General features: G+C 41.0%; 2 protein-coding genes across 4 annotated transcripts in view; one reads left to right on the forward strand and one right to left on the reverse strand.

Moving 5' to 3' along the window:
* Nucleotides 1-15,322: 15,322 nt before the first annotated feature.
* On the reverse strand, nucleotides 15,323-27,514 carry LOC113605111 (translation initiation factor IF-2-like). The gene is made up of 4 exons (XM_027078157.1): nucleotides 27,474-27,514; nucleotides 26,799-27,429; nucleotides 17,258-17,330; nucleotides 15,323-15,355 (listed from the first exon to the last, which is right to left on the reverse strand). Exons 1-3 carry the CDS (start codon nucleotides 27,512-27,514, stop codon nucleotides 17,295-17,297), a joined length of 708 nt encoding a protein of 235 aa, XP_026933958.1. The 3' UTR covers nucleotides 15,323-15,355; nucleotides 17,258-17,294.
* Nucleotides 27,256-27,704, forward strand: part of OLA1 (Obg like ATPase 1) — a 167,950-nt gene continuing 167,501 nt past the window's right edge. The window contains exon 1 of one of the 3 annotated variants that reach the window (XM_027128093.1): nucleotides 27,256-27,455. The gene's annotated coding sequence lies outside the window, so the exon portion shown is untranslated. The remainder of the gene's footprint in view (nucleotides 27,456-27,704) is intronic. The other 2 variants (XM_027128077.1, XM_027128087.1) reach the window with 2 other exon arrangements.

Raw genomic sequence — 27,704 nt, forward strand, 5'->3', positions numbered from 1 at the left:
TAAAGACAGAACCATCTCAGAGGAGCAGAGAGTTGCCAACATGTAGATCTGAGGGTGTCCAAAGGCCTTTCCCCAAGAGAAATCTCCTTTAGTCTCATAGGATAAGATAGAGTCATTCTCTTATCTCAACCATCTCTTTTTAAACATAAATACTTTGGGGATAGGTAACATTCTTAACCATCAGTCCCTCAAAAAGAGTGACTGCATCAAACCTTTTATTTTTTTTTTCCTGTCAGTCTTAGAAAGGAGTAAGGGAGTGGAGAGAAAAAAGGTCTATTTCATGGGGCTTCCCTGGTGGCGCAGTGGTTAAGAACTCGCCTGCCGATGCAGGGGACATGGGTTTGAGCCCTGATCCGGGAAGATTCCACATGCTGCGGAGCAACTAAGCCTGCAAGCCACAACTACTGAAGCCTGCGCGCCTAGAGCCCGTGCTCCACAACAAGAGAAGCCACCGCATTGAGAAGCCCGTGCACCACAACAAAGACCCAATGCAGCCAAAAATAAATAATAAATTAATTAAGTTTTAAAAAAAAGGTCTATTTCATGGAATCTATGATGCTATCAGTCATAAGGGCCACCTATGTTTGGTGTATTTTAAAAAAATACTTCCGATTATAATTGGAAGATGTCTTCAATTGTAAGATACCCTTTGATTTCTGAGCTATTAAAATGTGAAAAAAAATATGTATCTTAGAATAGATTAAATAAAAGTAATTTTATGGCTGACATCAGTGGTTATCAATTACTTATCACTGGTAGAGGAGAGTCTAGATAATGAAACTGTTTCTCACCTTTGAGTTTCAAAGTGCTAAAGATTTGATAGAAAGTAATACTGAAATTTTAAACTACTAATGGAATTATTATATTGGTTTGTGCTTAAAATCATAGGAACAAAAATGGTTCCTAATACTTAATTCTTATGATCTTACAATGTAACTGGAAATCATCAGAAAAATCACACTGCTTATATACATACAATTTTTTTTCTTAAAAGATGAGTTTTTCATTCATTTATTCATGGTCTCTAACATCACTGGGTCCTCAGTGGCACTAGCAAGGGTTTGGAAAGGGTTTGGCAAAGTTTTGGGGTGTGATTGTTGAGGGGAGGGTAGAAAAGGAATAATTTTGTAGCCTAAAGATATAGTTATCATTAATAGGAGATGATCTAGAATATGATTCTTTACTGGGACCCTCCTACTACACCTTCCTGTTCTCCTTTCTTACTGCTCCACCTCTCACTCTCAGAGGAAGTGGATGCCATCACACCCAACTGCCTCAATGTCTTGGCAACACCCCTTCAGCCTACACTGTAACCTTTATTCCTCCAGTTTCAGAGGAAGAGGCACCTACCCTGCTCCCGTGTAAGGCCAACCCTCCGTCTGTGCCCTGGACGCTATTCTCTTCTGATTTTTCAAAGAATTCACTTATACTATGACTGCTTTTTCCTGTTCTCAACTTTAACCAACACACCTCTACTGGCTCCTTCCCATCCATCCACATTTAAGCATCCTCAAGGGTCACATTGTAAAAGTTCTTTGAAATAAATACAAAGTAGTGAGTACAAACAAGTTGAGTGAAATTATAAAACCCAGGCAGAGCTTAAATGAAAGATCCTGACTCCTTCAACTGCAAAAAGCATCTTCCCAGAGAGCCTCTGTGCCCCATATGCTAACTATTCATTCCTTCAAAACAAATATTTGTTAAGCACCTTCCAGGATCGTGGCAGAAAGCTGGAAATGTTTTCGTTCACCAGAAAAACAGAACTTGGCTCCAAAATTGCAACTTGAATATATATATTTTTCATGGGTTTCCTAATTAGAAAGTTAGAGAGAGAAGCATGTTTTCTTTGTAGCTGGGAAGGAATAACCATAAATAAGGACTGAAATGCTTAGCTATTTGGATGAAGCCTTTCCACAAAGACTACTTATTCTACTCCTAGTCAATAAGAAACAGAACTGGAAGTATGGTAAGTTTTACAGATTCTTTACATTAAAACATTTGTATACTCAAAACAGACAGCCATATTCTAGTATATGCAAATATTCTATAGTTAAAGATGAATTAATACAGTCTAAAGACCCAATTTCTTAAGAAAAGAACATTTACAATAGCATTGAAAATATGAAATAATTTTCTGATTAAAGATGCACAGGACCTGTACACTAAAAACTATATAACATTGCTGAGAGAAATGAAAGAAGGCCTGAATAAAAGGAGAGCTATATTTTGTTCATGGGGTTGAAGACTCAATATTGTTAAGACATCTGTTCTCCCCCAATTGATCTATACATTCAATGCAATCCCAATAAAACACTCAGCAGGCTGTTTTATAGAAATTGACAAACTGATTCTAAAATTCATATGGAAATACAAAGGATTTAACATAACCAAAAGAACTGAAAAAGAAGAACAAAATTGGAGGACTAACTCTATCTGTTTTTTAAAAATTAATTTATTTTATTTATTGTTTATTTTTGGCTGCATTCCCATGCGAGGGCTTTCTCTAGCTGCGGTGAGCGGGAGGCTACTCTTTGTTGTAGTGCACGTGCTTCTCATTGCGGTGACTTCTCTTGTTGTGGGGCACGGGCTCTAGGTGCGTGGGCGTCAGTAGTTGCAACACGTGGGCTCAGTAGTTGTGGCTCTCGGGCTCTAGAGCGCAGGCTCAGTAGTTGTGGCACATGGGCTTAGTTGCTCTGCGGCATGCGGGATCTTCAAGGACCAGGGCTCGAACCCGTATTCCCTGCATTGGCAGGTGGGTTCTTAACCACTGCTCCACCATGGAAGTCCCCTATCTGGTTTTAAGACTTTGTAAAGCTTCAGTAACCAAGACAGTGAGGTATATTGGCACAAAGATAGACAAACAGATCAATGAAAAAGAATAGAGAGTCCAGAAATAGGCCACATGTATATGAACAAATGATATTTTGACAAAGGTATACAGGTAATTCAGTGAAAAAAGGATAATCTTTCCAAAAAATGGTGCTGACATGTTTGGATATCCACATGCATGACAGTGAATGGATATATACATATGTCAAAGCTTGTCAAGTTGTACACTTTAAGTATACATAATTCATTGTATGTCATTTATACCTCAATCTAGCTGCTTAAAAAACATTAAGATTTATTTCTGAAAAACCAATGTATAACTTTTCAGATGATGTTGTTAGATGTCTCCCAAATCATAAGTGGAATACCATCTGGGTTAGGATCTCCTATGGATAGATAAACATAAAAAGAGAGCAACCCTCTGCTCTGGTAAATTCACACCAGGCTACGTTAAGATACTGCCATTGGATTATTTTCCTTTAAACTTAAAAAGTTTCTTACTACACTGGATTAGAATTGGTGATCAGAACTGTCATTTTTGCTAAAAGAATAGATTTTTTTTCTCTTATCAGTGTTTTTAAAGAATAGATTTTTAATTTTGAAATGAGAAAAGTAATTCTTCAAAAGAAATTCTAATTTTAGAATGACACAATTCATGCAGATATCTTTTTCTATCATCCTTGATAATCTGAGTTGGTACTATTACATTAGGCAAGAAATCCTGTTAATGTCTAATTATGCTAGGGAAATTAAATGGTTCCTAGAATCACCCAGAGTAAAATCTTAAGGGCAACAGTTTAGCTTTTAGTATATTTTGACAACGTAATAGCTATTAAAATAAAAATTGGGCTTGGTTTAATGGTTAAGATGTTTGTCATTCAAAAGACGTGAGCTAAATGTCCATCAAGCAATGCATGGTTAAACAAAATATGGTATACATTCAAAGGCATATTATTCAGCCTTAAAAAAATGAAATTCTGATACATGCTACAATATGGATGAATTTTGAAAACATGCTATAAGTGAAATAAGGCAGACATAAAACGACAAGTATTATATGATACTACTTACATGAAGTACCTAGAATAGTCAAATTCACAGAGACAAGAAGTAGAATAGTGGTTACTAGGAGATGGGAGGAAGGGGAAATGGGGAGTCGGTGCTAAAAAGTTGCAGTTTGGGAAGATGAAAAAGTCCTAGTGATCAATAGTGGTGATGGTTGCACAACAATGTGAATGTACTTAATGCCACTGAATTGTACACTTAAAATGGTTAAAATGGTAAATTTTAGGTTGTATATATTTTACCACAATAAAAATAAATTACCTTTTTAAAGCCTGGGCTAAGAACCAGTTCTACCACTTAAAAGTTATGAGATCTTGAGCTATACATGTATAGAAGCCAAAAGTTCCTCCTACGCAAATAGGGATAATAATACCTACCTCATAGCCTACCTGAAAGAGCTTTTGTGAGAATTAAATGAGATAAATTATGTAAAGTATTTAAACAGCTTTTCTGGACAAAGTAAAAGTGAAGAAATGGTATATATGTGTGTGTGTGTGTGTGTGTGTGTGTGTGTGTGTATATGTATACATATACACATATATATATATTTACCTCTCCATCTCTAAGGTCAACAGTTTGTTGAATGAGTGAAGAAAGGAATGAATTGCAGCGCACTTTTCCCCAGTATATTTGAAATGTTAGAACAATGACAATAAAAATGACTATTAATATTTCCATAATGATTTAGAGTTCACAGAGACCTTTCATATACATCACCTCATCTGAATGTCATAATAACAGAATGAGTAGTGCAGATGTGAGACTGCTGTTCTTAACCACCAGGAACCTACAGCAAGGCAGCAATTAGGGTGCTTAGTACAATGGAAGAGTGAAGAAGCAAAGTTAAACTTTAAACTCAGGTTTGGAGCCCAAGATCTTTTCCACAGACACAGTACAAAATGATCAACAGGACGGGAAAATGTGCAGACCGTAAGATGACGTGAAAAGTTGGTAGGTAGTACCATTGTTTGGTACCTTTGCCCCAGATACCCTTCCTTCCCTCACACCTAAACATTAGCTACTATGCCTCTGGCAATTAGGGGTTAAAGTGGGACTTCAGTGCACCTGAGATAAGATACCTTTTTTTTTTTTTTGCGGTACGTGGGCCTCTCACTGTTGTGGCCTCTCCCGTTGCGGAGCACAGGCTCCGGACACGCATGCTCAGCGGCCATGGCTCACGGGTCCAGCCGCTCCACGGCATGTGCGATCCTCCAGGACCAGGGAACGAACCCGTGTCCCCTGCATCGTCAGGCGGACTCTCAACCACTGCGCCACCAGGGAAGCCCAAGATACCTTTTGATGGTGAGTAAGAGCCAGAAACGGTGGGAAAGAGAGGAATCTGACACTGATAACCCCAGAGCAGGAAGGAGCAGTGTCCTACAATTTCATTCCCATCACTGGAAAAAAGCCCTGGGAGGCTGTTCCATTTCTTGGCCAATGAGTTCTCCTATTGCTTAAGTCATTGTCTATACAGGATGGAATATGGATAAGAAAAGTTGGAAACAGACAAGGAAATAGAGTTACTGCAAACTGGACCAGATTAGATTTTGACTGTGATTTTTTCTAGCAGTTAAGAATAGTGACTTAAGCAATCAGTGAGGAAGGTACCAGCCAAGAAATGGGACTATCTTCCTTTATTGCTGCAGAGCATCTGGCAGCAATGAAAATGAGACTATGGAGTCTTCCGTGCATTATACTGTCTGTGGCGACTCTTCCTCCATAATTCCCTGGGCTGTCTTTTTGCGTTTGTTTTTTCAGACTAGATTTTTGGAGGTGTTATCTTCTACCTACAAAATACAATTTCTGCCCTTAAATTCTGCACCTGAAGTGTTTACCACATTTTCATTTCCTTTAAAATGTTAGAACTGAGTCATAATAAAGCTGGATAGTCATACAATAACCCTGAAAAGTGCTTGAAGCAAGCCTTACTGAGATGACTCCAACCTCCAACTATATGGCAAGCACACAGTTCTCCCAGTGCCTTCATCATGACAGAGGTGATCTTCCTGTAGTCTCTTTTGTTGTCTGCCTGCCTAAGATGCTCTTCCTGGCTCTAATGAGTGAAGATATAGACACATGTCACTGCTCCTTTCTCTCTACTCCTTTGACCTTGGATAGCATGCAGCCAGATTCTGTCTCCATCGTTACTGCAGAGAGTGCCATCTTTAAAGGAAGATGCCTTTTGCAGTCTTGTAAGAACTCCAGCTGGTCTGGCAAAGGTTGTAACCTATTCCACATCTTCAAGGATTACTCTTTTTCGGGGGTGTCTTTAAAAAGCAACACTCTACAACTACCTGTTTCCTTACATAAAATTCTCCCATATCCTTTACCCCCATGCTTTAAAACACACTTTTAGGTGGCATAAATACTACAGGTAAGATCTGAAAAGCTCAATGTTAAAAATCATTAAATGTCATTAATTGTACATGGCAAGAATCTTTAAAATACACAGAAACTTCTTGAACAAACATCCGTGTGACACAATATACTTTCAGATCACGTCAGGTTGTTGGTCTACTAGGAGATACTGAGAAATTTTCATATGGATGTGAAATTATGATGGTTTCTAGGCTACTGGTGTCTCTGAAAAGAAATATTTGTTCCTAATATTTCGTGTCTAGAGTTTGATCACACGGTAATATAGATGCTACTCTCACTATTTCTGCGTTAAAGAAGCAACTGAGGCATATAGAACCTTGATGACTGATGAGGGTGACAATGTAATGGAGCCTGTAGGTAGCTCAGGACTCCCTGGAGGAATGGAGCTCAAGGTAGGAGGGGCTGTGTGCTAATACGAAAAGTATCTTAGAGAAGAGATGGGATTCACAAAGTTTGAAGGGGGCAGTAGGTATTTAGAAGGAGATTCTGGTATAGTACATAGGAAGTATATTAGTTTGTTTGGGCTGTGATAACAAAGTACCACAGACTGGGTGGCTTAAACAACAGAAATTAATTTCTTCACAGCTCTGGAGGCTAGAAGTCCAAGGTTAAGATATCAGCAGGGTTGGTTTTTTTCTGAGGGTCTCTCTCCTTGGGTTGTAGGTGGCCACCTTTCTGTGTCTTCGTATGGCCTTCCCTGTTTGTCTGTGTCCTAATCTCTTCTTCTTACATGGACACCAGTCATTTTGGATTAGGGAGCACCCATCTGATCTCAGTTTACCTTAATTACCTCTTTAAAGGCCCTGTCTCCAAAGAGTCAGTTCTGAGGTACTAGAGGTTAGGACTTCAACACATGAATTTGGGAGGAGGGACACATTCATCCCATAACAGAGAGCAATCTAGGCAGGGACATGAAGACATGAAAAGTATATGATGATGACTGAGTGTTTGCTGTAGAAGACGTGTAACGTGCTCTTTGGGGAGTGGGGAGAGATGCAGCTGGAGAGGTAGTTGGGGCTCACAGGATGAAGGGTCTTGTCTACCAGGCTGTGGAGTTTGGATTTTATCCTGGAGACTATGAGAAGCCATGGAAAATTTTATTTTATCTTATTTTTTTTTTTTTTTTTTTTGCGTTATGTGGGCCTCTCACTGTCGTGGCCTCTCTCGTTGCGGAGCACAGGCTCCGGACATGCTGGCTCAGCGGCCATGGCTTATGGGCCTAGCCGCTCTGCGGCATGTGGGATCTTCCTGGACCAGGGCACGAACCCGTGTCCCCTGCATCGGCAGGTGGACTCTCAACCACTGCGCCACCAGGGAAGCCCTTATCTTATTTTTTAAAAATTTATTTATTTATTATTTATTTTTGGTTGCATTGGGTCTTCGTTGCTGTGTGTGGGCTTTCTCTAGTTGCGGCAAGCCGGGGCTACTCTTCATTGTGGTGTGTGGGCTTCTCATTGCAGTGGTTTCTCTTGTTGTGGAGCACGGGCTCTAGGTGCATGGGCTTCAGTAGTGTGGTACACGGGCTCAGTAGTTGTGGCTCGTGGGCTCTAGAGTGCAGGCCCAGTAGTTGTGGCGCACGGGCTTGGTTGCTCCGCGGCTTGTGGCATCTTCCTGGACCAGGGATCGAACCCGTGTCCCCTGCATTGGCAGGTGGGTTCTTAACCACTGCGCCACCTGGGAAGCCTGAAAATTTTAGATTGTGGAAATGGCACAACCACATTTGTGTTTTTGGATACTCTGTCTGCACTGGGGATTGGATTGTAAAGGGGGAAAGTGTTTGAAGGCAAGGAAACTAATTAGGAAGTTAAGGGTGAATCCAGAGAGATGAGGAAGCTGGAAGGAGGTTTTCAGGGTGCTATGTAGAGACTTCAGGGGAGGAGATGGTGTGGAAGAACCCAAAGCTCTTATGAGCAAGTGGACAGGATGAGGTCTTGAAGGAAGCCAAGGGCACAAAAGGCACGGAGAAGGCGGTCAGTGAAGAAAAGAAGAAAGATGTAAGGATGAGGAAGGATTCAGAGAGCTTAACAGATGTAGGGGCATTAAAGGAGTCCCTGCCTGATGCCTCTGTTTTTGCTTTTGTTTCTGCTTCTGTTAAGAGGATGGTGGATAAAGTCTGGGACTTGAGGAGAATAGTAAAGATTTGGAGTGACCACCGTGAATAGAAAGGGAATAAAATAATTTCTGAGCTATACTCAGTGGAGTGCATGGCTTTCACAGGAGTGTGGAGGGGCGGGAGGGTAGTAGTCCTGGAACAGAGAAATTGAATGAGGTGAGTTTCTATTTGGATGGCTGAGAGAGTTGATGAGGCCAAAGCCCCAGGCTGAGGGAACTGGGGGGGCTGGTGAGAGAGTGGCTGATATTTTGGGATACAGGCCAGGGGAGAGAAAAGGAACCGGGAGAAGCTAGAAATCTGACAACTTAGGACGTTTGAGGTAGAGATAAGGCTGAAGAGCTGGTTTAATGAAAGAGAGGACACATGAAGTGCAGGTGGAAAGGAAGCGGTGGTGAAGACAAAGAGGTTTCTAATGAAAAGTTTCAGGGGAAAGAGAAGCTTTAGGTAGCGACAGTGTCCTGAAGTCAGTGTTAATGAGTGGAGATATGTGCTGAGATGACACAGGAGAGTTTGATATTAGACCCGAAAGGAACATTTCCTAAAAATGCTGTCAACATGGCTCTGTTGTTTGGTCTTTTTTAAACTTTGGGCTTGGGGAATATTGGAAACCTCTGTTCCCTAAGGAAGACGAAAGTGAAAAGATAGAGCTCCGAGAAACAAGTACATCTGGGGACCATTAATTATATGTAAAAACAAAAACACCCTCCAAACAAGAAACAGGACAGGAGAGGTAAGCACTCTGCCTTTTTTGATGTTAAATAACTAGCTAGAAAGAATTCTTTGCCTAAATCTTCATAATAAGGCAATTTTATTTGGTTTATAGTGCCCGTAAATCTTGAAACCAGAGAACTTTTATTTAAGTTTTGTTATATAAATCCCCCCTACCCTTGAAAAACAGCTTGAATTCTCTTTTATGTTCTTGTCATCCTCCTGGGGTTATGAGTTTGATTAGTAAAGTGGACCTGTAATTTCTAACTTCACACTCTGCACTTTATCTAACTATTCATTATTTGCCCTAATTTCTCCCTCCAGAAATCAGTTTTCTTTTAGACAGCTTTCTTTTCCAAACTCTCTATAATATTAAAATAAAAACTAAAAAAAGAAAAAGCATTAACCTTGTTCACTTAGGATATTCTATAGGAATCTTTAAAGTGAATAAAGCTGTAAACAAATGTTCATAGTATTATTCGTAATAGTCAAGAAGTGAAAACCCAATTGTCTATTAACTGATGTATGAATAAATAAAATGTGGTATTATCCGTACAATTATATACCATTTGACCATAAAAAGTAATGAATTACTGAAATATGGTACTGCTATGAAAGAAGCCAGACACAAAGAGCCAATGGGTATATGCTAATGGGTATAGGGTTTCTTTTGGGAGTGATGAAAATATTCTAGAATTAGGTTGTGGTAATAGTTGTACCTTGTGAATATACTAAAAATCAGTGAGTTGTACATCTTAAAAAGGTGAATTTTATGGTATGTGAAATATATCTCAACAAAAAAATAAAGTGAATAAAGCTACTAGAGACTAAAGTAAGGTCTATATGACACAGTGGACATGCTACATAGAAATAAACCATTTACTACAATTTTCTGCCCCATGGCTAGTTTATTTTGCCTTGCTATACTTGTCTATCACCCTTAAGCTATGAAGTTATCTGACTTAAGGTTTTAAAAAACAGAGTCAAACTTAATCTTTTAATCATTTGGTCTTATTTCCTTTTTGTTTGAATTTAAGAGTTCTACATGCATTGAACATTTCTTATTTATGCCCATTGTTTAAAAGTCTCATTACACATACTGCACTCTTAGTGGTGAGTCTGAGTCTCTAGTCTGTAAGTCAAACAGCCAGGAGTGGAATCTACCAGTAATAAGTAATGTACTACTTGACACACTCTCTTATACTGCTTTGGGAAAACCAGTCAAATAGTAATTGATTGAAATAGCATTTTATAGTTGAAGAAAAGGTGATTGAGTCAAAGGAAATATTAATTTGACTTAGAAGCAAGATTAACTTCTTTACCAAGATCATGGCCTCTTTAAGAAAAAAAAAACAGGAAAGAGGAAAAAGAAAGAAAAAGCGGGAGGGAAGGAAAGAGAAAAAGGGAGGGGGAACTCAGCAATCTTCTAATGTCTGGGATAACATTCCCCAAGGACCTGAATCAGGGTTTGAGGGTGAGAGTGGCAGCGCTTATTCTAGTCAGAGATCTACCTCCACACGTACATGCACTAACATATAAGGAGTCAGACCCCAGACTTCCTGCAATTTACTCTAAACAAGGCAGCGCTAGACTTAACTGTTGTGATAAAATTGGGGCTACAATTGAGCCCCAACAGTTCCTCCCCTCCCTGAATGCACATTTTGTTCCTCCTCTTTAGAAGTGAAGCGTAGTCACTTCTTAGCTTAGTCATTCCTTAGTCAGATCGGGCTGCCATAGCAAAACTGCACAAACGAACTTATCTCTCATAGTTCTGGAGGCAGGAAGTCCTGAGATCAGGGTGGCAGCATGTTTGGGTCCTGGTGAGAGCCCTCTTCCAGGCTGTAGATGGCTGACTTCATGTGGTATCCTCCCCACATGGCAGGAAGAGAGAGCTAGCTCTCTGGCCTCTTCTCAGAAGAGCACTAAACTCATTCAGGAGGGCTCCATCCTCAAAACCTACTTACCTCCCAGAGGCCCCACCTCCTAATACCATCACACTGTGGACTAGATTTCAACATATGAATTTTTAGGGGTATGCAAACATTCAGTTCATGACATGGAGTTTATTTCCACTCCCCTTCCATCTGCACTGGGCTCGTGGCTTGCTCTGCCCAACAGAACACAACAGAAGTGGCTTTCCGGGACTTCCAAGCTCGCAGATTAAGAGAGCTGGTACTTCACCTCCTGCACCTTGGAACCCTGAGCCATCATGTAAGAAGTCCTGACTATCCCGCTGGCGAGATGTCTGCCTCATATGGTGACCCTGGAGGATGAGCTATCACGTGGAGACAGAGGCCACAGGAAGAGCACTGAGGGACCAAACATGTGAGTAAAGAAGCGTGTGTATGTTATAGATCCAACCACTATGACTGCAGTCATTTGAAGTCACTAAGTTTGGGGCTGTTTTTTTCTTTTTAATATAACAATAGAAAACTACAACAGAAATTGGAATCTGGAAGTGAGGTGCTATGGTAATAAAAAGCTAAAAACGTGTGGCATTGGCTTTGGGACCAGCTGGAGGGCAGAGGCCAGAAGGGCTTTGAGGAAACTGTAAATGAAGTTGGAAGGAGGGTGATAACAATGTTATTGTATACTGGAGAAAAGGCAACCCCTGTTAAGTAGTGGTGGAAACTCTGGCAACCCTGTTGACTATAGTAATACATCAATACAAGATAGAAAACATACCTCATGAACTTGTCAACATGGCTAAGGAGATTTGCAGGCAGAATATTGCAAGTACCAGTTGGTTTCTCTAAGCTGCATATGATGAAACAGGAATATAGAGTCCCAGCCAGGACTTTGCTGGCAAGAATCAAATCCAAGGTGCTGCCAGCTAGATGACAGGGCTTCTAACAATTTTAAGTGCACACCTCTTGGATTTTCTTTGCTAGACAAAAGGACCCCTGAGAATCTTAAAGGCATTGTCCCATAGCACCTGACTCTAAATCCAAGATAGAGGGAGCCTGTCTCACAGAGATTTGAGGGTGTGGCTTTTATCGAATAGAGTGGATTAAAATTTGATACACTGGAAGCCCTTAAAGATTTTAAAAAAGGAATTATATAAGCATGGCCTGAAGGGACAGAGATAGTGTAAAAACAAAAGAGGCCTCTGAGCCCACAACTTCCTCTGGACAAGAAGCAAGCAGAGACTGCTACTCAGTTGCAAACATGGACCGTTTCTTGTTTTTTTTTTTTTTTTTTGGCTGCACTGGGTCTTCATTGCTACGTACAGGCTTTCTCTAGTTGTGGCGAGTGGGGGCTACTCTTCGTTGTGGCGCACGGGCTTCTCATTGCAGTGATTTCTCTTGTTGCAGAACATGGGTTCTAGGTGCGCGGGCTTCAGCAGCTGCAGCACGTGGGCTCAGTAGTTGAGGCACATGGGTGCTAGAGCATGCGGGCTTCAGTAGTTGCGGTGCATGGGCTCAGTAGTTGTGGCTCGAGGGCTCTAGAGTGCAGGCTCAGTAGTTGTGGTGGACGGGCTTAGCTGTTCCACAGCACGTGGGATCTTCCTGTATCAGGGATCTAACCCGTGTCTCCTGCATTGGCAGGTGGATTCTCAACCACTGTGCCACCAGGGAAGTCCCTGGACAATTTCTTATGGAAAATGAAGAATGACTCAGAGGGCAGAGCCAAGGGCCTAGAGAATCTGATACTCCCAGCACGTGGAACTGGGCCTTAATTAAGGCACATTCTCTGATCTCAGAGTTGGAGGAAATGATAGTATGTGCTTGGCCTAATTTCAGAATTACTATAGTCTGGTGACTGCTATGTACCTCCTATCCCTCCCACCCCTTAAAAAATTTTTTTAAAAATTGAAGTATATTTGATTTACAACATTGTGTTAGTTTCTGGTATACAGCAAAGTGATTCAATTATATAGATAGATAATATATATGTACACACATGTACATACATATTCTTTTTCACATTCTTTTCCATTATGGTTTATTACAGGATGTTGAATATAGTTCCCTGTGCTATACAGTTGGACCTTATTATCTATTTTATGTATAGTATTTTGTATCTGCTAATTCCAAACTCCTAATTTATCCCTCCCCTACTCCCTTTTCCTTTTGGTAACCGTAAGTTCATTTTCTATGTCTGCAAATCTGTTTCTCTTTTGTAAATCAGTTGACTTGTATTTTTTTTTTTCGATTCCATATGTAAGTGATGTATTTGTCTTTGTCTGACTTACTTCACTCAGTATGATAATCTCTAGGTCCATCCATGTTGCTGAAAATGGCAGTATTTCATTTTTTATGGCTGAGTAATATTCCATTATATATATATATATATATATATATATATGTATATATACCACATCTTCTTCATCCATTCATCTGTTGTTTTTTGTTTTTTGTGTTTTTTTTTGTGGTATGCAGGCCTCTCACTGTTGTGGCCTCTCCCCTCACCGTTATGGCCTCTCCCATTGCAGAGCACAGGCTCCGGACGCACAGGCTCAGCGGCGATGGCTCACGGGCCCAGCCGCTCCGCGGCATGTGGGATCTTCCCGGACCGGGGCACGAACCTGTGTCCCCTGCATCGGCAGGCGGACTCTCAACCACTGTGCCACCAGGGAAGTCCCCATTCATCTGTTGATGGACACTTAGGTTGCTTCCATGTCTTGGCTATTGTAAGTAGCACTGCTATGAACATTGGGGTGCATGTATCTTTTCGAATTAGAGTTTTCTCTGGATATACGCCTAGGAGTGGGATCGCTGGATCATATCTATTCCCCTCTTTTTGAATGGAGGTGTCTATTGTGGTTATCCTGTCCCTTTTTCACCATGGTATTGCTGGATGCAGGTGGGACAGATAAGTTTTCTGTTTCACAGGTCTTTGCAAATAAGGGCTGCACTTGAGAGACTACCCTTGAAGAGCTTCAGTTGCTCCTGGACCTTATTTAACTGACAAAGTCCCGGACTTTGACCTGATGCCATAAAAGTATGAGATTTTAGGAGCTCTGAAGAGTGAGTATATTTTGCACATTGGAAGGATGTGAATTGTTGTGGCCAGAGGGTAGACTAAAGTAGCTAGTTTCCAAAGATTGTCCCCCACAAATACTTCTCCTACAAGTATACTTGCCACTCTTCACATTAAGAGATGGAGCGTATTTCCCTTTCCTTGAATCTAGACTAGCTTTGACCAGTAGGATATAGACAAAGTGACATTCTAGGTCTTCTGGAACTAGACCTTAAGAGAACTGACAGCTTCCACTGCCTATTGCTACTGAAATGCTCCCTCTTTGAACCCAGCCGCCATGCTGTGAGATGCCTGAGTGACAGAGGAAGGCCATGTAGAGAAGGACTGAGGTGCCCTAAGCAACAGCCCCGTCTGACTAGCAACAAATGTCAGCCAAATGAGTGAGGCCATTTTGGATCTTCTAGCAATCCCAGTGCCTAGCCTAGCAATTCCACCCAAAGCAGAACTACCCAGATAACCCACAGAAATGTGAGAAATACTAAATATTTGTGTTAAGGCACTACGTTTTGTTTGTACAGGAGACTATAGTTGAAGGGAACTAATAATATCTGAAGAATGCTTTCATCTTGTGCCAGGTAACCTGGTTGCTGCTGTACACACCATCTTCATTAGACCTCATAAAACCTTTGTGAGGAAGATGGTGGTAGGATCAGGAAACTGAGGCTGAGACAAATAAGATGGTCCAAATGACATAGCTAGTAAGCAGTAGTACCAGAATTCAGGTCTAGGTTATCTGGCTCCAAAGCCTGTATTCTTTTTAGTATGCTGTGACACTCAACAATATTTTATAATTAATGGGCAAACCTCAGGTTTAACATAGAGAAAACTATGATTGGTGATTTTAAACAATATTACTCTGGAAACCTTGTTTATATTAAGTCCTAGAAAATTCTTATTTTATATACCATGCTAATGCACAGAAAGCCAAATCTTTGCTTTATCACAGTCTCAATTAATAGACTTTTATTGAACTTAATTTCCTCTTTTAGCATGTATTATTCAAGTAACAGGGAGATATGTTCCTTGCTTATATTGGTAATACATTTTAATTATATTTCTATGGAAAAATCTTTCATTTTGTTACTTATGGAATTCTTCGATTGGTTTAATGCTGTCAAAAATCTATTCAGGGCTTCCCTGGTGGCGCAGTGGTTGAGAGTCCGCCTGCCAATGCAGGGGACACGGGTTTGTGTCCCGGTCCGGGAAGATCCCACATGCCGCGGAGCGGCTGGGCCCGTGAGCCATGGCCGCTGAGCCTGCGCATCCGGAGCCTGTGCTCTGCAGCAGAGAGGCCACAACGGTGAGAGGCCCGCGTACCGCAAAAAAAAAAAAAAAAAAAAAAAAAATATATATATATATTCATTACATTTCACTTTCTTTAAAGTTAATATAGAAAATGCAACAGAAGATAGTTATATTTGATAGGCACAACATTCCTGAGATTTTGACTTAAAAAAATAATGTGGATTAGAACAATAACACTAAAAAAATCTTCAAAGAGCTTGAAATACCTGCTTCAAAGCCCCATATCTAAGATGGAATCTGTGGTTAAAGAATAGTGACATTTCTATTCTTTCCCAAGATAGCTCATTTCAATTTATTCACAAAGGATTAGGTAGTTATATTTAGCTAACAATTCTATACAAAGGAGTCTCTTAGCATTCTTTTGAGCAGTATAGTTCTATACAAATGTGAGCAATGGTTTTAGGCCAAATTTTTCCTTTTATTTGATTGCTCCAGACTTTCACAATTTCATAGTCTGGCTCTTAGGATTATTTTCCAGTTGCTAGGGATTTTACTACATTTTGTGTACATTCACAGAAATACTGATGGAGACAACAGTGGTGAAAAGCCTGGCAGGCTGGTTCCTTTAGGGTCTTGTCTCTGTCCACGGCCGCCATGAACCCCTTGCTCTGTCCTAGCCACTGGCAGCTCTTTATTGTGACTTTGTGAGTGAGTGGTATTCTTGCATGTCTCTGAGACTTGCTCCCCATCTCATTAATCTCAACTCAGCCTTTACAGTTCAGCACAAGTGTCCCCTACTCCAGTAAGCCCTCCATCATTGTCGGTCTTGGTGCCATACCGCATTTACTCACCCCCAGTTTAACCCTCACTTATTACACTGTGATTCCTTTGTCTCTTTCCCCCATTATGCTATGGAAGCACTGAGGAAAGCAATTGCATTTTATCCATCTTTATCTTCCCATCCCTCAGCAGAGTACCTGGCACAGCATTAGATTCAATAAATGCTTATTAAAGGAGAGAATGAAAGGGAAGCCTGTCTTAGGAAAACAAAAAAATACAAGCCTTAGAAAGGCACCTTCAAGGAGATCCACAGAAAAACACACTAACTTACTTTCTCTGTCAAACAGCTTTATTGAGAGATAATTCACATGCCCTGTAATTCACTTCTTAGGGTTATTTATGCTATGACAAACCCCTGCAGGTAGTTACAATTTATTCTCCTTCAGACTCTTGCATATACCACAAATGCTTGTGTTTTGTTAACTTTCTTTTTATAATGACAGTTTTCAAACATACTGAAAAATATTCAACACTTAAAATTCTCAGACCTCCTTTTGTCCAGCACAGTGGTTCTCAAACTTTAGTTGCATCAGAATCAACTGGAGGGTTTGTTAAACTATAAATTGCTGGACCCTACCCTCAGAGTTTAGAAATTAGCATTTCTAACAGATTCTCAAATGATGCTACCGCTGCTGGTCTGGGGACTACTTTTGAGAACTTTTGGCCTAGCAGTTTCAACAATTATCAACATTTTGCCATATCTATCATTTATCACTCCCTCCCTTCCTTCCTCTTTCCTTTCTCTTCTGTATTTCTAAAAGCAAATGTCTGACGTTTCTCTATCATTTCACCCTTAAATACTTCTGTATATATCTAAACAATAAGGACTTAAAAAAACATATTATAATATCATCACACCTAAAAGTTAACACTATTTCATTAATATCCCTCATTGATAATGATCACATTTTTCTGATTATCTCAAAAACACTTTTTATGGTTGGTTTGTTCAAATCAGCATTAAAACAAGGTTAACACATTCCATTTTGTTGTGATTAAGTCTCTTTTAATCTAGAACAGTCGTCTTTCCCTTTATTTTCTCATGCCATTGACTTGTTGACAAAATCAGGTCAGTTACCCTGTAGAATGTCTTACCTTCTGGATTTGGATAACTGTTCCTTCATAGTGTAATTCAACTTGTCCTCCCACCCACTGTATTTCCTGTAAACTGGAAGTCAGTACTAAAGGTTGAATTAGATTCAGTTTTAGCTTCTTTAGCAGGAATATCTCGTAGGTGATGCCACATAAGTTATGTTGAATCACATCAGGAGGCATATAACATCTGGTTGTTCTACTTTTATTTTAATTTTTTTTTGGTTATTCTACTTTTAGTGATGCTACATTGATTGGTAGATTCAAGTGGTAACAGCTTAATCATTGTAAAGTGAACTACCAACCTTTCTCCTTAATAGTTTTAATCATCCATTGATAAGCACTGCCTATACCACAAAATAGTGTTTTTCTAACTCAATCATTCTGTTTACATCTATTTTTATTTTTTAAATTAATTAATTAATTTTTGGCTGCTTTGGGTCTTCATTGCTGCGTGCAGGTTTTCTCTAGTTGTGGCGAGCGGGGTCTACTCTTTGTTGAGGTGTGCGGGCTTCTCATTGTGGTGGCTTCTCTTGTTGCAGAGCATGGGCTCTAGGCACATGGGTTTCAGTAGTTGCGGCACGCAGGCTCAGGAGTTGTGGCGCGTGGGCTTAGTTGCTCCAAGGCATGTGGGATCTTCCTGGACCAGGGCTCGAACCTGTGTCCCTTGCATTGGCAGGTGGATTCTTAACCACTGTGCCACCAGGGAAGTCCCTCTGTTTAAATTTATTAACTGGGTTTTCCTCCTCAATTAGGGTGATTTAGTGTATTTTGTACAGGATGGGCAGGATACATTCTTTTCCTTTATTTTTTAATTTTTTAATTAAAAACAAATTTTTTTTTTTGGCCGCACTCTGTGCGGCATGCAGGATCCTAGTTCCCCAACCAGGGATCAAACCTGTACCCCCTACAGTGGAAGCATGGAATCCTAACCACTGGACTGCCAGAGAAGTTCTTTTCCTTTAGTTTTTAATTTTCAAAGTAAGGACTCAGTGCCTGTTGTTACTAAATTGTGTTGTTCCTCAAATTCATATGTTGAAGTCCTAAGCCCCAGTATGTGTTTGGAGATGTCTTTAAAAGGCAATTAAGATAAAATGTAGTCATTAGGGTAGTCCCTAATACAACAAGACTGGTGTCCTTACAAGAAGAGGAAATTCAGACACAGATATACACAGAGGGAAGGCCATGTGAAGACACTGGGAGAATGTGGGCCTCTGCAAGCCAAGAGAGGCCTCAGAAGAAATCAACCTTGCTGACACCTTGATCTTGGATTTCTAGCTCCCAGAATTGTGAGAAAAAAACTTTCTGTTGTTGAAGCCACCTAGTCTGTAGTATTTTGTTATGGCAGCCCTAGTGAGCATACAATGCCCTAGCTACTTGTAATGGTGACCAGTAGTTTTTTGTATATTTATGTAATTAATTAGCTAATTAATTAATTAGCTTTCTTTCTCTTTTTCATATCATTATGAATGCATGGATTTTATACATCCAACGTGTTTCAATTTGTTGCAATCATTTTTCTTTTGGATGTTTAAATTGTTCTGTATTTGGCTAGAGGGAGCCTAGAGGAAATTGACTTTTGTGTCATTTTGATATGATCCCAACAGTCTTTGATAACTTCCTTGCTTTCAGGTAGAAGGCATCCTGGGCGCATTTTATACATTTTGGATCCCAACACATTAACATAATTATTTGCTCTATAATGTCCATAAAATAGTTTCAGAGTAATCCAAGTATTTTTCACTAATTAGACTACTAGATGAAATTTAAAATTTATCTTTCTTTTTGTCCTTAGAATATCTATTTCTAAGAATATATACTCAAAGTCTTATGTTCTAGAGACTTCCCCGGTGGCGCAGTGGTTAAGAATACACTTGCCAATGCAGGGTACATGGGTTCAATCCCTGGTCCGGGAAGATTCCACATGCCTCAGGGCAACTAAGCCCGTGCACCACAACTACTGAGCCTGCGTGCCACAGCTACTGAAGCCCGCGTGCCTAGAGCCTGTGCTCTGCAACAAGAGAAGCCGCTGCAATGAGAAGCCTGTGCACCGCAAGGAAGAGTAGCCCCCGCTGGCCGCAACTAGAGAAAGCCCGCACGCAGAAACGAAGACCCAATGCAGCCAAAAATAAGTAAAAAATTAATTAATTAAAAAAAGACAAAGGCTGCAGAAGCAGCAAAAGAAAAAAATAGGTAAATTGGACCATATCAAAATTAAAAAAAAATACTTTTCTTCAAGCTGTAATGAGAACTGAAGTTAAAAGACAGATGAAATGGGAAGAAGCACAGTTCTGGGATTTCATCTTCCTACTTATATGCATCATTTAATAGTTCACCAATGATTTCACAGCATTTCATCCAGGATTTCCTGAATATACTGTTTCCTGATGGAACATTTTAATCACTGCATCAATTTAGATAATTCTGGTCATGTCATAACCACTGAAGCCTTAATGTTTCAGGCTCTTGTTTGTCCTTGAATATCAAAGCCTACAGATATGCTGAATATGTCTTCCAGTAATGTTAATAGTCCTATTTACTGAACTGAAATATTCATGATTAAAAAAAGAAATCCTAGCCAGAAGTTTCCTTTGAGGTCAATTTTTTTTACATGAACTATTTGAGTTAATCTTTTGCTCCAGTTAAAAGCACACACAGACATGGGTGCACATGAACACACATATACACACCCCTTTCTTCTTTATCTATATTGTTAGACTGCATCATTTACTATATGTAAGACATCATTTGACTGTTGTGTGACAAGCGTGTTTAAATACAAAGTGCATCTGGAATCAGATGGAATTGGTTTTTTTCTTGCCTAATAGTTAGGTTATTGCCTAACAAAGAGACTGTAATAAAATTGCCTAAACTTTTATGGATTTGGTGTCTTTAGCTACAAAAGTAACACTTACCTATAGAGTTAGTAAATTAGGTCCCAGATATAAAGTGGCTAGGACAGTATCTGGCACACAATAAGGGTTTAATAACTATCTTCATTCTCTACCTAAAAACCTCTTAGGACAAATGAAAGCAGAAAAAAAATCATTTGATCTTGAAGATGACTGTGAGTACAGTGCTACTTCCTCTCTTGATTCTTAGATCATTGTGTGTAATCCGGCTCTACTTTAAAGGAGCACCAACATGAGCTGTTATTGCTTCAGTTGGCCAGGAAGGCAAAGTGTTAAGCAGTCTTTTAAGTCCTGTTAATTTGTATAAGGCACAGAGGTAATATAAAACAGTGGCTGTCCTAGTCACGGGTTCTCCTATCAGCTGTCAGACAGGATATCCCAAAGATAGCTTCTAAAAGGAGATTCCTCAGTAATTTTCCAAGGTCACTCAAGAAAACCTACATGTTTCATCCCACTCTTTGGAGATCTTTCCCTCCTTGTGAAAAGGCATTTTTTCATTCAGAGTAAAATGAAGCACAAGACTATTAATTCTAAACTTCATCTTGGTAGTGAGACATCTGGTGGGAGCAATGCTTTCCTTAGGTTGGTACTCACTTTTTTTTTTTCCTTGTTAAATAATCATTTTTGTCATTAGGTAGCTGTTAAAAAAGCAAGGGAAGAGAGCACTGTTCAACAGATTTCTGCTGCAGCAAAAAGTACTCCTCCTAAATCACTACTTAATAGCAACTTTCAAAGAGTTGATCTCCTCAGAGCACATGCTCCAAGAGGTTTTAATATGTATTATATGAAAATGCATGTACCCATTTGGTAATGCTGGGTTAAGGAGATTTAACAGGTCTCTTTATTGCAGAATTTCTCAGACCCTTAAATATACTAATGTATATTACAGGCTCCTAAGGGGGTATGCAGGATGCAGCACTTCCTAAACTTATCTGATCCTAGATCTGTTGTTCCACAGAGCAGTGTGGAGGATCACTGTTGCAGAGAATACACTCCGGGAAATAATGTCCTATAATTTAAAACTACAGGTAAGAGGAACATTGGACCAATGGGCCCCTAACGTACATTAATCATTTTCAGAACAGTATAAGTTATTCTTTGCTTTGGCTATTGCAACTGTTGTTTGGCTGTAAGAAATAGAAACCCATTGCAAACCAATTTAAACAGAAGATGGAAGTCTTGGTAGAACACAGCGCTTTCGCACAGAGTCCAAAGTCAGAAAGTATACAGAGTTTTAGGAGGACTAGACTGTAACTTGAAAGTCAGAACTTGTGGTTAAAGGACCATGTGGGTGATTGATTACCTACGCTTTTTTCCTGCCTGCCTGTTTTTTTCTTTCTTTTGAAGAGCTTTGTCTATATTGTCAAGAAAGTGTGTGACATAGCCTATGTCCCATTCTATGTTCCCGTTAAGCTGTCAGTAGTGTTTATTGCTATGTCCTAAGTCCAGCTTCTCAAAAGAAAGAGAATCTTGATAGCCCAGCTTGGATTGGGCTTTCACCCAACCCTAGAACAATCTGTTGAGGCTAAAATTCATGTGCTATAAATAGGAAGGCCTAGGCCTGCCCCCTCAGTTGGGTGAGGGGGATGGATTTTTCTTAGAAGGAAGGGGCCATGGGATGAGTAGGCACCACCAAAGTAACATTAGTCATGACTTCTTTATAAGAATCATTTTAGAAAGAAGGGCAGCCTTGATTGCAGTATATCATATACTGACAATAGCAAATCGATTTAGAAAGAATGTGCTTCATAGAATCTATTTGTGAATCTATTATGAATATTGTGTCAGGCATTATCACTATTTATTAATAACTAATTCTCCTCTACTGCTGGGTACAAGTACAGATCGCCTGCCCCTTGAAGTTTGATGTGGCCATGTAACTTCACTTGGCCAATGAAACGTCACTTCGTGGGGGGAAATACTTTGATATAGAAGGATTTAGAGACCAGTGCAGCCTGCAAGTGCCAAGCCAACTCATGGACAGCTAGCAGAGCTCCAAGGGACTTCCTGTAAGAGAGCTATTTTATTCTGTAACCCCTCTGACATTTTGGAGTTGTCTGTTATTGTATTATAATTTAGCCTATCCTGACTAGTACAAATATTCCCTGAAATGAACCACACAGGTTCAACAATGTAATGAAGGTGAAATATTATCCTGAGCTGGTGCTAATCTGAGAGGCCATAAGTTTGGTGACCTAGGCCTATGGACAAGATTCCCCAGTTTCCAGTTCAATTGACGGGACTCTTGTGATACATTTTGGTAATCTTCACTTCTCATGACTAGAATTTTAAGTATCCTTGTGAAGGTTAATAAAAATATTATTTTCACATACTCTCATTATATAACACCATTAAGTGTTATCAGAAGAGGAGCAATTTTCTTCAGTGTTTTCTCAGTGAACTAGGTGTATCAACATTTATGACAATTATGTACATTCAATCAGATGACCACCAATGCCACTGATTTCTTTCAGAATTATCATTCTGTACTCAAGCTGTTATCTTGAAAAAATGGTTCAGGAAGTGTAAGTGGACATAGGTGCGCTTTTCTTATACAACCCTGATTTTGCTCAGAGACCTATCCATAGCCCTCACAGTCAGATGCCTCAGAGGAAGCTGAGCTCTACTCCAGTCCCAAGGTTGGGCTGAATGGTCTCAGGCTAACCCCATTTCCCCTGCCAGTGTTCGGTTCAAATACAGGCATGAGACCCTACTTTGCCCAGTGGAAGAAGAAGTCTGCTAGAGGGTTTCTAGGGCATATTTCCTTTTTTCTAAGAAAGAGTTACAGGAAGAGATGGTTTCTTTCCCTTACCCCCTCTGAATATTGTCATTTCAGGATGTGTTGCCTAGAACTGCCACAGCAGTCTTTTTGCTGTTAGCCTGAAGATGAATCCAGAGGATGCCCAGAGAAGACAGAGCTGTGATACAGAAAGAACCAGGATCCCTGAAAATAGTGTTGAGCTACAGAATCTATCAATCCTGAAGTTCTTCCTCTCTGGACTTTCTGTTGCATAGGACAAATTTCCATTGAATCAGAATTGCTATTACTTGCAGCTAAAAGCATCCTGGCTAATACATTAATAATATATTTGCTCTTTTAGGTTAGCATATGCCTTTTATGTTGCCTCTGAGAAAACAGCATGTAAAATTTTCTTTTAAGACTTCCTAAATCTTTATTCATGAATTACGATAGAGATTAGATAACAAAACTCCAGTACTTTCTGCGATAACTGGACTCTTTAATCAATCAGCATGCTTTCAAACACTATGAGCAATTCCAGAATACAGAGCAGATGATTAAACATGTTTTACTTCACAGGTAGCTTATGGTCAAATTTCAAAGATTCAAAATAATGTTCTGTCAAGTGGAAGAATGAAAATTTAAAATCTGTTTCTTTGCTGGTGCCTGACAGGGTCTGGGTACTGCTGGTAATAGAACAGGGAAAGGCAAGGATTAAGCACTGCCTGGAACATAATATCAGAAGTCCTGCAAGTAAGTGAAAATCAAGGTGGTGGTGTATTTTAAATCGTGAAACTGTAATCAAAGTACTTAGGTATTCTATAGATTTTTACCAAGTTCTTAGATAGTTATTTGTGTAATTACTTGTTTGCCTGCCCTGTTAGATTGCAAGCTCCTTGAGGGCAATGACCATGTTTATCTTGTTCTTCACTGCACCTCCATCACACAATTGTCATTGTTTTTTGTGATAAGAACATTTAAAATCTAGTCTTTTAGCAACTTTCAAGTATATGTATGTAACACAGTATTGTTAACTATAATGACAATGCTGTGCATTAGATCCCCAGAACTTATTTATCTTCTAACTCCAAGTTTGTACCCTCTGACCAACATGTCCCCAACTCCCTCCCCACCCCCAGGGTACTTATTTTTTTTGCAAGCTGTTCCCTTCCCCTGTAAAGTTATTCTCAGGACTCAATTTCCCTCTTAGTGTAGTTATTACTATTATTTTGTTATCTGTTATGCCTGTAACAGATGTGGATGAAGTTGACCAATACGTGTAGTCCAGCCTTGCCAGCCCATGATGAATGTGTCACTACTCCATTTTCCTCCTTTCCTCCTTAGACTCTCTCTAAAGTCTTCCTGTCTCCTGTCCCCTAGCTTTCTCTACAAGATCATTAAATCTCTGGATTTCCAACTGAGCTAGTCTGTGTAAATTACTGACTCCAAACCACTCCCTAGATCCTTTGTGACCTTTGGTCAACTTACTTGATCCCTGGTCATTTCTTACCCTAGTAAGGTAAGAAAAATTCTGAAAGCTAATAATAACAAAGAACAAAAAATATGAGCTCTACTTATTTTCATCCCATTGATATTTCCTTGGCAGCATCCTTATGTTGAGCTGATCTGATGGCCTATTCTCATCCTTCCTCTGACAGAGATCTTTTGCTCAATTTCCATTCTAGGGATTTCCCTGGTAGTCCAGTGGTTAAGAATCCGCCTTCCAATGCAGGGGACACAGGTTCAATCCCTGGTCGGGGAGCTAAGATCCCACATGCCGTGGGGCAACTAAACCCCGCGCCACAACTACTGAGCCTGTGCGCCACGACTAGAGAGAAGCCCACAACGAAGACCCAACACAGCCAAAAAAAGAAAAAAAAAAATTTCCATTCTAGACCACTTCTGATTCTTTCCTCTAGGCTTCACTTAATCACTGAGCCCAACAGATACTAAATAGACTTCCCTTTGTGCAAAAGGCTCAAGGACAAGCTTTCCTATGTTCAAAGTCATTTTCTTAGGCTTGGCATTAGTGTTAACTCTTAATATCCTGTCTGTCTCACTGAATCTTCATTTATCATGTAGAATAAAAGACACCTACTAGGGTTTTCTCTGAGACATGCCTGCTTCATTAGCAGAGGGAGATCATGCACAGAGATGTTTCTACTATGTGACCTCTACCCACCTGACCAAGGCTGACTGGACCCTTGGTAGAACTTTACCTAAACCAGGCCAATCAGATCCTCTTTCTCATGAATATGAATTGACCCCCAGTGAGTGTGAGTGTGAGGCATTTCCCCCAGTGAGTTGGAAATGGAGTCTTATTATTGGGCAACTGTTAGCAGCAGCTATTGGCCACTCCTGAAACTTCCTAGCTCACTGACATCTGTGTGACCTGCTTTGTCAAAGCACTTTAAAGGTGGTGAAAAGTGCAAGTAAAAGACGTAGCTGCAAATAGAGAAACAGGTAACTGACTCAAGGACTTGATAGTGTGAATTGAAGGGAACAGGTAGATCGCAGAGATATTGAGATTGAAGAAAGAGCAAGATCTGGCTAAAAGACAGTGATAACTTGAAGATAATTCTACTTCTCCAAGACTGGGGAACATTTTCAATTACTATTGGAGTGGCTGGTTGCTGGGCAGATTGGGCTCTCTGGGATTCTTGAGCTTCTCAGGTAATGGTTCCTCTCTTTTCACAAGCAGCAGTGTGAAAGCCAACTATAGAACTTCACTACTGAACAGTAAACAATTTAGGAATTACTTTGTTAGGACTATTCATAACCGTTTATACTGAGGCTGGGTACAAAACGTGGGCTATTTAGCTTCCTTCTGTTTCGTACCTACTGTGTACTCACACCCATTTTTATAAATACAAGGTATTGGTGACAAGGGAGCTAGATTGGGAGAATTTAAACGGTGCATATTTATCAATGACATAATGAAAAAATAATACAAAACCAAAATCAAATCAAGTTGCCCATGTCCTTGAGAATTTCCAAACTTATAGAAAAAGCTTTTTAACTTATCTCAGTAGATCACTCTCATAGGAAAGAGGAAAATGTTATGCAATTTTATTATCAATAATGGCTCCGTTGCTGCTTATAAAAAGTCCCTATTAGAATTTTGGCTGAAAGGGAACAGATTTTTCCGTTTGATTGGGGCTTGAAATTTGGCTTCTGCCATTTGCCAGTTAGTTGTGTGACTCTATCCAAATTATATAACCTTTCTGATCTTGTTCCCACATCTGTAAAATGGGCATACCCATACCAGCCAACTCAGAACTTTTCCTTTATTAGAAACTAGTCTCTTTGAAAGAAGCACCTAAAAAAAGTGTCACAATTTTTGGACAAGTATTGCATTCACTGCAACAAATACTTGAATGCTGACTGAAGGCCAGGACCTAAATGAATGAATTCCTTCTACAGATGGAGCTCATGGTGTAGTCAGGTAGGGGTGAGATGAGATGAAACCCTAATATTAACAATAGCCTTTATTACTATTTATGAGCCTTTCCTATCTGTGTTGGGTACTGTTACTACAAGGTTTACACACATTATCTCATTTATCCTCATCCTCACAATAACCTCTTAAGGTGGGTCTCAGTAGCCTCATTTTATCCCAGAGGAAACTGAAGTCCAGAGAGATTATTTTGGTCAGGGTCAAACGGCTAATGGGTAGTGGAATCCAGATTGGAACCAACGTTTCCCAAATTCCAAAGGCTTCTGCTCTTAACCTTCCAGAGGAAAAGGAGCGGGATGTGTGTGGAAACTGGCTGTGTTAAACGCATTCTGGGATCCAGTGCCTGTAATACGCCTGAAAAATAAGGCGACAAAGGACTCCTTAGATCATACCCTTAACCCCTTTTTCCGTTAAGAAAGTTTAACAGCTTCTCACCATCTGGATTGACTGAAGAGCGTTATAGGAAAAGGAGGCGAGCTGGGGCCGTGGTCCCCGAGGACTCAGCTGGCGGCCAAGCGGGGCTGGCGCGGCTGATCGCCAGACCTCAGGCGACCCGCCTCCGCGCGGGCGGTCAGGCCGAGGGTGCTTCGAGGTGAAGCGGCGGGTGAAGTGTGGGGCTGGAAGGCGGCAAGCGAGCGTGTGCGAGAAACACGGGGCGCGCACCGGTAAGGAAGCGGAGATCCGGGGCCGAGAAGCCCCACGTGTAGGGATGGCGGAAGACGCGCGCTCCTGCGTGACCGGCTCAGGCCTGCAAGGATGGTTTTCCAGCTCCCGCCAGCTCGGGCGCCGCGCGACTCCTCCCACCCTCTCCCGCCTCCCGCGGCCAAACCAATGGGCGGGACGGGATGGGGGGAGCGCGGGGCGGAGCGGGGTGGGGCGCGCGGCTTGCGCGCAGGTGCAGCCCGGCGCCCGGCCCGCCTGTTCCGCTGCCGCCGCCGCAGCCGCCGCCGCCGCCGCTGCCGCCGACGTGCATTCCGCTCGGCGGAGGGGCCGGGCCTGCGCTTTCTCCTCCTTCCTCCCGGCCTCCGGCTGCCGGTAGGACCCGTTTCCCGCTGCCGCTGGGAGCCTGTGTCATCGTCCGCCCTGAGCACGGTGAGGTCCTCAGGGAGCCTGTGGTCGCGACGCCCGCCGCGTCTTTGACTCTGGCCCATTGCTCTGAGGCCGGCGTCCCGCCAGGGCCGGGTGGCCGGCCTGGGCGGAGGGCGGCGTGGAGCGTGTGGATGAATGGGGCGCTCTCGGACTAGGCCGCGTGTCCCGGGAGCGGCCCACGCCTCACCCGGCACGCTATGGGGAAAGCCTTCTCCGGAGGCGGGGACGGCCAGTGGCCCAGTCCAGAGGGGG

This window comes from Aethalodelphis obliquidens, unplaced genomic scaffold, assembly GCF_003676395.1.
Source record: "Aethalodelphis obliquidens isolate GAN/ISIS:26980383/991018 unplaced genomic scaffold, ASM367639v1 scaffold2, whole genome shotgun sequence".
Lineage (NCBI taxonomy): Eukaryota > Metazoa > Chordata > Mammalia > Artiodactyla > Delphinidae > Aethalodelphis > Aethalodelphis obliquidens.

What these genes read in the sequence shown, in the direction of transcription:
- LOC113605111 (XM_027078157.1), bottom strand. Translation starts at nt 27,514, where the DNA reads ATGGGCCAGAGTCAAAGACGCGGCGGGCGTCGCGACCACAG. An exon ending in GGCGGGCGTCGCGACCACAG is followed by an intron (nt 27,430 to 27,473) that starts GCTCCCTGAGGA and finishes ACGATGACACAG; the next exon opens with GCTCCCAGCGGCAGCGGGAA. An exon ending in CTCTTCAGTCAATCCAGATG is followed by an intron (nt 17,331 to 26,798) that starts GTGAGAAGCTGT and finishes ACTGACTTCCAG; the next exon opens with TTTACAGGAAATACAGTGGG.